This window comes from Microtus ochrogaster, chromosome 24, assembly GCF_000317375.1.
Source record: "Microtus ochrogaster isolate Prairie Vole_2 chromosome 24, MicOch1.0, whole genome shotgun sequence".
Taxonomy (NCBI): domain Eukaryota; kingdom Metazoa; phylum Chordata; class Mammalia; order Rodentia; family Cricetidae; genus Microtus; species Microtus ochrogaster.
In genome coordinates this window covers 11659963-11669105 of record NC_022024.1, presented here as the reverse complement: position 1 = coordinate 11669105, position 9143 = coordinate 11659963, and the positions used below count along the sequence as shown (strand labels likewise).

The window sequence follows — 9143 nt, the reverse complement described above, 5'->3', positions numbered from 1 at the left end:
CCCAGCTGTCACTGCCTCTGATCACCATCTACAATACAGTCCTCTCTCCAACGTCACCCCAGCCCTGCTGTCCCCACAGCGTGATTATTAAACTCTTCCGTATTCCATCCGATTTGCAGGATAGTTTCCTGTCCATGGAAAGCAAGCGCATTTTAGCTCTAGGCTGATTGCTTACAGGATTCCTTTGCCCATTTTTGCCTAATTCTCTCCTTTCAATAGGGAAGCTGGACGCTGAAGTGAGTTATTGAAAAGTCAAAGGAAAACGGGAGCAGAGTCTTCAAGCCTGGCGGAGTGAGCGGAAATGGCTCCTTGCCTTAATGGAGCTGCAAATGCAGGGGTTGTCGTCCATGTAGCACTTGGCATGCGGCCCACAGGTCTCATTATGCCACAATTACACCCAGATGTCAGACATCAGAGTTAGCATTGAAAGCCAAGGGAGTGGGAGAGTGTTTAAAGCGGTCCGTGCCCGTCTTCCGCAAGAGCTAAAGTGAAGGCAGCGCTGTTTTAACACAGCGCACGCTTTTCCCAACTAGCCATTGACAAGAAAGAGTTACGTAGGTACTTACTATTTATAACCCATGGCCACATCCACAAAGTACTTCCTCCTCTGTCGATAGACATTGTCCTTAAATCCCTTAAACAGAAAAAAGATTAAGTTACTTAACAAAGTGCCGAAAAATTAGCCACCAAAGGCCTAAAAGAAAATCACTGTGGTGTTTATTGAGTGTTCAGTTCAAATGTAAATCTTATCCTCAGGTGACTGACTTGATGACATGGGCAAAGGCAAATTGTGCTTACAGTAAAACCTTTTTCCATCTGGGTCTGCTAATTTGGGATGTGTGGGAATTTGGGCCAGAGTTTACCTTCCCACTAGGCAGGCAGCGGGGCTTGGTTAAGTAAACTACTATTTTCCCCAGTATCTTTAGGTTTTCAAGTATCATTTACAAGTCATTGATCTTAATAACTGGTTAATCTTAGCCTTTTCATTAAAACAGGTTTGACGCGTTTAACCAAATTTTAATTGCTGTGTGTAAATAACTAATAAATGAAACATCTATTAAAGACTCGGTCGCTCCGAGTAATTATCAAATCCCCAAATTAGCACTAATTAAAGAGGTTTTGCTGTACTTTCCGATCACACCATGCAACACGAGAACAAGCCTCACGCACAAGGGCAGGCTAGCTCCATTCATCCCGCTGAGGGACTCTTCGTCATTAATGTGTCTTAGCCAACTGCCAGATTTCTATCTAAATTTTCAAATTATAATTTAAAAATATTTTTACTTAACCTCGTCCACTTGGGAAATTAAATACTGAGTCTGTCATTTTTTGCTTCCATGAACTCCTGACAAGTCCCCCTGTTCCACTTCCTGGTCTACCCAACCATCTCTCCTCACGTCAACGGGCTTCTCTTTTTTTCCTTTTCTTTTCATACAAAGACAACCAATTCTTTCTGGATTTGTTTCTTCAAGGTGTCAAAAGTCCTGGAGGAACTGTGTCTACTTCTTACTTGTATAAGCATATACCACCATGAGCAGCCAGGAGACAGAAAGCCGTGAACCACAGAGGAAAAGCAAGAGTGTAGTCGACAGGGTCTATAAGATTCAACGGTAGGTAAAGGAAGTACCCACCGGGTCTAGCTGCCAAAGCAACAATTGCTGCAAGGTGGGATGTTCAATAGGAACACCAACTCACTAGAAAACAACCTGACTCTCTTGTCTAGCTGAAAGAGAATGGGGCTCAAGGCCAAAAACCCTCATGGAGCTGTGTGCTGGACATGACTGAAGAATTATCTTTCTTTTTGGAATAGCCAGAGTTAGCAATGGAGGAGGGAAGAGAAATACCGCCTCAGATCACGCTAAGACTCTGTAAAAATGAGGAAACCCACACACAGTAGCCAGCATTTTCCCCCTCTTTGGGCCTGGAATTCAGATTGTTTAAACAAAGGCTGGTAGGCAGGCTTGTAAAACCCTAAAATGCTTATAGACAAAGCTTGTGACTATAGTTACCACATTTACAAATAGGTCTTTGGCCTAAATAAAAGGTCTCCTGCTGTAGAGAGTAGACAGAATCATGCTGGCAAGTGGGTTCCTCGCTCACGAGTAAAACAGGCTACCTGGGGTGGGAAAGCTGAGGAATCCCAAGCACATTCATGATTCAAAATGAAAGTAGGCCAGGAAAAAGGGAAAAAAGAGTCCCATGAAAAGCATAGCATCTGTCCCCCGGTTCCTGCCAGGCTGGACACCATGGCAACCGCATCAAAATCTGCTGGTTTCCAGAAGATTCTCAACCCGCGCCTCAGCAAACACCTGCACCTTTTCCAGGGACGCAAGAGAGAGATTTGCTCATCACGCCTCATTAGCCCAGAGTGGCAGTGATTACAAAATGCGCGGGGCATCCAGAGCGTCCTGAATTCATCCGCGGACTGGCACAGTAAGAGGCGCTAGCTAACTGAACCAGCCATTCCAGACAAGCGCCAGGTTTGGCTACCCATTCTGAACTGAAGCCAGGGGTAGGGTACCAGCTAAAAATACAAGATGCCCAGTTCAATTTCAATTTCCGATAAATGATAAATTTTTTCCAATTCTACTGGGCAACCTTATATATTTATTTGTAAAACTCTGGTGACCCTGGGTCCCAGAGAGAGCCTCCTGTACAACCCCAACCCCAAATTAAATCAAAGTGAACTGAAGACTCAGCCTGAGCCCTAATGTGCCCAGTTCAATTTATGAGGCAACTCAAGCAGGCATCTCAAACAGCTCAACCCTGGTGCGATATTAGAACCACTTGGGGCGATTTTAATAATACTTCAAACCTGGCCCTTCCTCCCGGAGATTCCGATTTAAGCTCTGAAGAACGAGGACATAATTTTTTTTTTTTTTTTTTTTTTTAGTTCCCCACAGATGATTGAAGTGGATCGCTTTGGCTGAGCCTCGCTGAGCTAGGATGCTAATTCTCACACCTGGACCCCATGGAATCTGCTACAGACCCTTTTCCACACAGACCCCCCTACCCAGTCTGCTGATGGAAAGCTTCCTTGCCTGAGCTTCTGGGGAGCATCTTGAAGTTTCTTTTTTAAATATATATATATCAGAAGAGTGAATCTTGGACCACACCTTGGAAGACCCTCCAAGTCTAGGCCCTGGCAAGTCAAAATCCTGGATCCATATCCCCCAGTGTGAGCTTCACCTGGGAGCTCTCAAGACATGCAGACTCTTAGCCCTCCTTTGTGATTCATTGTATTTCAAAGTATTTCCCAGTCAATTTCTTTGTCTATTAAGATTTGAGAGCCGCGGGCCCATGTATTTAACACTTTCTCAAAGCAGCACAGTACCAGGTGTTTCTTTGGGACCACCAACCAGCTCCCAAATCACGACACAGACTTACCATTAGTTTTGGATGCCTGGCCTAACTTATGCACACTTCTGGCTAGCTCTTTTAACTTAAATTAACCTCTTTCTCTTTCTCTACCTTTTGCCTTTGGGTTTATTACCTTTGTTCTGTATATCTTACTTTTACTGCTCCTCTATGTCTGCTGGCTGGCACCTGCCTAGCTTCTTGCCCTGGGCATGTCCCTCAATCTCTCCTTCTCTCTCATTTTGTTTTGTTTTGTTTTGTTTGTTTATCCTCTCTGCTCTTTTTTAATTTTTCCATTCAAAAATTTACACTTCCTCCCCTCCTCCCATTCCCCTCCCGCTCCCAACTCACCCTCCTCCCTCCCTTCCCTCCTTAAGAGAGGGCAGGGTACCCTGCCCTGTGGGAAGTCCAAGACCCTCCTTCCCCACGCCATCCAGGCCTAGGAAGGTGTGCATCCAAATAGACTAGGGTCCCAAAAAGCCAGAGAATTCATTTATTTATTTACATATATAGTATTCCGCCTGCATGCTTGCCTGCGGGCCACAAGAGGGCAGCAGATCTCATTACAGATGGTCGTGAGCCACCATGTGGTTGCTGGGAATTGAACTCAAGACCTCTGGAAGAACAGTCAGTGCTCTTAACCTCTGAGCCATCTCTCCAGCCCTCGTTTTTCTTTTTGAGCCTAGAATCCTCCTCCTATTTATTCTCTCTGCCTGCTGACCCCACCTATCCTTTCTCTGCCTATTTATTTGCTGTTCAGCTCTTTCTTAGGGCAGCTGATTGGTCTGATAAAGGTGAAACAGATGCAACACATCTTTTCATAATTAAACACACATCCTCACATCATTGAACAAATGCAGCACAAACAAAAGTAACCTTTACACAGTAAAAATAATATTCTGCAGTATAAACAAATGTAACACATCTTTGTCTGGTTAAAAAAAAATAGCCCACAACACAGCATGATTTATGTTCCAAGCCCTCCCTGGACTGTCCCACGGCAAGAGTCCCTCTGTCATTCCTAGAACTTTAATCATTCTCAGATGTAAGAAGTGCTTAGACAACCCCCCCATCCACATCAAATAAAAACTCACAAAAGCACCAGCTTACCAATATCAGATTTTGCATAATGAACATTTGGTGTGCTTATAACAATACCAAGAGACGTAGGGGATGGCTAAGTACTTGCAATTATTTCAAGTGGCTGCACAGAAAATAAGTGGAGATATTATAAAGCAGGTGGGATTGGGAGTAATGGAATAAAATTAAGCACAGAAAAAAAAATGTACTCCTGGTGTTGGAATACCTCTTGTTCACAGCAAGGTCAGTGGCTCCTGAGGTAGCTTCATCCAAATGGCTCTACTCCTTCCTCCGGGGTAAGTGATTTTTAAAACTCCACTACGGGAGCCTTTAGACATGGGAGGTCCTCAAAAGCACCTCTACTGTCTCCATATTGATCTGGATGGTTTAATACGACAGTTCCCTCACTGAATTTAGGCATTTCCTGTTGCCAAATTGCCTTCCGGTTGCTGTCTTAAGTAGGCTTTTCAAACACCCCTTTGAGGTCCATAAGAATTTCTATTTCCGCTTTTTACATTCAAGAACCCCAGGTTCAGAGGTACATGGACCTCACCAAGGTCTTTCTGCAAGTTAGCAGCTGATATCCATGCAGTCTCCATCCTCCAAATCATGTGAACCAGCATGCACTAATTCCAGTTCCACTGAGACTGGGTGAGAGAGGGGAAATAACTAAAAGCTTTAGTAAAGATGACTAAAGCCACTGTTTTAATGGGTTTTCCGTGGCTGCTCCGTGGCTGCTGTGTGAAGTACTGTGGATTTCTACGCTATGCTGCGAACACAACACACTATGTATGCATTATTTCAGCTTTTGACATATAAAGCAACATTAGGTTGCTGAATCATTTATTTGAAAGGAATGCTTGAATTGGTTTGATATTGCACCAAATGACTACTTTGCATGATAGTTGATTCCTGTTGAACTTGTCCGTGGATGCCGAACTGAAGAAGTGTGCAGTGGTTAAAGCAAGGTCCCAGATGCTGGTGCTACTGCCGATCCTACGCCCACACTTAGGTACCATTATTCAGGGTACAATGATACAGTTGCACTCTCAAATTTTCTCCGTCTTCAATAGTGTGAGTTTCTGCAAGCCGTTACCCTCATAACAAAAAGGCTTCCTTCCACTAAGCATGACAGATCCATTTAGATTTCACTGTTCTATCCGCCCACTGCTAGACGCCTGGGGAGGGAAGGAGGCTCATAATGAATGTGTATATTGCTTACTTCGCTGTACTTCATTCTGGCCATAAAGAAGTTCAGGGTCTCTTGTGTTAAATAAAAACTGATATAAAATGGGGTGGGGGAGAAAGATGGGAAATGCTCACCCAAGTGTCATATTTCTCTAACGGTGGTCACTTTTATTGGAGTAGAGAAGGAAACGGTGGATAGATTCGGAGTGGCTGTGGGAAGGATGTCTCTTCCATCACGGCCTTACTCTAAAGCCCTTCTTCTGCCTTTCCGTCGAGACTGAAGTCAAGCATATAACTCAGCTCCTAACTACCTCCAGTCAAGGAAAATGGCAAGAATTTTACTCTCTCACCGAGCCCCATCACGTCCGGTCTTCCCTAGTTCCCCAAAGGTGTGATCAATTTTTCAGTTCATCGTTCTTCCAAGGGTCACCATCTGCAGGTATATTTTAGGCTGTCTAATTCCACAGAAATATCCTCCAAGGCGTACAATCTCCTCCCCTGCCCAACTATTTTATAAATAAACCGTATGTGAAAATGCCATCTTTCTGACCTTCTTCCAGCCAACACATGTACAGGGGAAGCTTAATCATCTCAAAGTCTGCTCTCAGTTGCGGGGGGATAGATAAGAAATTACAGCACAGAACACGGCACACACAGCATCTAGCATAGGGCAAAGCCGGCCGGGAGAGGACCCTGAAAGGGATCCCGCGAGACACTTACTGGGTGGTCCGCATCAAGCTCGGTTCCGTACATGAGAACTCTGCGCGAGCACCTGTCTAACTCCGAGATCTTCCGCGGAAACCACAGCACATCCGCCAGCTCTGTTGGGAACAGCGCAGGTTCGACAGTATTAGCTCGCGGGGCCGTGCCTTTCCCTCTGCGACATGCGTCAGACTGCAAAAGCACACAACAAGCAAGAAAAGCGAAAATCCCCCTTGCCTTCTTCCTCTGTCCAAATGCTCTCAGGCGGATCCAGGGTCACGATGGTGGTCTGAAATTTCAGCAACTGGATGAGCTCGTTGAACTCGGTTTTGCCACATTCGCAGTCCACGAAGATTTCAACTTCAGAGCTTCTTCGCCGGGACCTCCTGGATTCAATGTGAACCATGTTGACATGTTTTTCCTGTGGAAACATGCGTGATATATCTGAATCACACTCTGGTCACAGTGAATGAGTGTGTATGTAGTCATGTTTGGCTATCAAGGAGTGAAGTGTCAAGTTCCTACAGGAGAGTACTGGCTATGCTTTAGTGAGAATTTTCCCAGCTACTACTTTGATTAATAAGGAAGACTAATTGCCATGCCTCCATATAGGTTGTCCTGTCTTATAATAAAAAGAGGAAGGCATTGAAGACATATAAAAGAAAGGCACTATAAAATATATCTTGATCGTAAGCATCATTTCTCAGAGGGGTCCACATACCACAGCTACTGAGTGAGGATTCGCAAGGACTTTAGCCTGCCTATTACATTACCATAATGTAGTATCCTAAACTTTATGTTTTCATACTCTAGAAAAATACAAAGCTCCACATCTCAATCTTACAATAATAAAAGGCTTCCTTTTAAAATGAAGTTTAAAAATAAAGCAATCATATAGAGTCAGGCATGATGACGCATGCCTAAAATCCCAACACCCAGAGGAAAGAGGCAAGGGAATTGCAAATTCCTCTAGGCCACATAGCAAAATGCTTTCTACATATAACGATAACTTAAAAATAAAAATAAAGCAACCCTTTTTTTAATTTTATTTATTTATTTATTATGTATACAGTGCTCTGCCCACATGTATTTCTGCAGGCCAGAAGAGGGCACCAGACCTCATTACAGATGGTTGCAAGCCACCATGTGGATGCTGGGAATTGAACTCAGGACCTTTGGAAGAGCAGGCAGAGCTCTTAACCACTGAGCCATCTCCACAGCCCCAAAGCAACCCTTTTTTAGAAAAATTGTGACTAATAAAAATGCCAGGCAGAAGAGAGAGGGTGTGTAAAATAACCTTAATTTGGAAAATATTGATCAAAGCGTAGCCCAAAGTTTAGGAAAACAAACGGGAAAAGGATGGAAGAGAGGCTGTCCCAGGCAAAAGGAAAACAGGCCAAGTGTAGGGAAGAGGCAGAACACAGAAATAATACCCCTAAACAGGAGCACATAGCGACTCTCCGGCATCTGCCGGGCTAGCTTCACTGGGCTATATTCTGCAGCTGTCATCTTGTGAGTCTTCTTACAACAAGCTATTCCATGAAGAATCGTAACTTTACTGCTTAAAAATGTGGTCCAAGTTTCCCATTGGCAAGCCTGTCTCCTTTGTCGGTTGTCGGCTCAGGTCTCCTGGACATGCCCTGCCCCATAAGCACACTCCTCCCTGTCACACTGGATTTCAGCACAGCTTCAGAGACATGCCTAGATGTTCTCATTCTCTTTTTTATTAAGCTTTGCAATAATGCTATAACTTATAAATTAGCTAATATAATCAAAGTGGGGTTAATATTAAGTTCAAGGCCCAAAAGACTCCACGTTCTTTGTGCCACTTTGGGCTTTTAACGTGTGATTGGGTCAGAGTGGGTATTTGTAGCCCAGGGCACTGAGGTCCCAGGGGGTTAAGGGCTTTATCTAAGGCCCGGTGACTAGCTGATGGCAGTGTGCAAATTCAAAGTGCAAACCCCTTCTACGGGGATTTTTTTTTTTCCCACAGCACCCAGCTGTCTAATTGAATTGGCTTTGCCTCTGGGCCTTGTGTGGACACAGGCCTACATGGCATAATTATGTGTAAAATACTACTCCAGGTTTCCATTAACACTGTTTATGGTCCCTCATCTTTTCCTCAAGGCCAGAAGGGAATGAGGAAACATTTTCTGAATCAGGTTAATCCCCATCTATGGTCATCTAGGGACATCACAAATAATGCCTCCTGTCTGCACTTAACAAAACACCCTCATATTCTTTCATCCCAACAACCCAGTTAGGTAGGAATTATCATTATTGCCATTTTACAAATGAGGAAATTGAACTGAGGAGCAGGTAATGATTGACCAACAAAGCGAGCACAGGTCCAAATCCCCGAACCATGTGTCCTACTATTCCACAGCCTAAGGCACAGGAAGAGCCGAACTCTTCAACTTACATCCCTGGCAACCAGCCATTGGCATCCAACAAGACACATTTGTGAAGGTTTCTACTTAAGGTGGTGGAAACAGCAGGTGTACAAGGCATTCCCCTTCACCCAAGTTCTTTCTTTAGGACACAAAACAGGGATTTATGCCGGAGACTGTGCCATACCTTTCTAGAAGTCACTCCTTCAAAATATATGTGTGTATACAGATAGATAGATAGATAGATAGATAGATAGATAGATAGATAGATAGATAGATAGATAGTAATACAGCTTTACATAACACACATTATTAAGGAAGTGTCTGTATTCATGTATCTCACTTTATGCAATAAATGTGCTTTCATGCCGGGCGATGGTGGCGCACGCCTTTAATCCCAGCACTCGGGAGGCAGAGGCAGGTGGA

General features: G+C 44.1%; 1 protein-coding gene across 2 annotated transcripts in view; it reads right to left on the bottom strand.

The window, feature by feature from the left end:
* Tph2 (tryptophan hydroxylase 2) overlaps positions 1-9143 on the bottom strand; it is a 101531-nt gene that overhangs the window by 88932 nt on the left and 3456 nt on the right. For both annotated transcript variants that reach the window (XM_005358057.2, XM_005358056.3), the window contains exons 3-5: positions 6565-6748; positions 6346-6446; positions 567-634 (exon numbers count right to left, since the gene is read on the bottom strand). In XM_005358057.2, coding sequence (XP_005358114.1) covers positions 567-634; positions 6346-6446; positions 6565-6748 — 353 coding nt within the window. The remainder of the gene's footprint in view (positions 1-566; positions 635-6345; positions 6447-6564; positions 6749-9143) is intronic.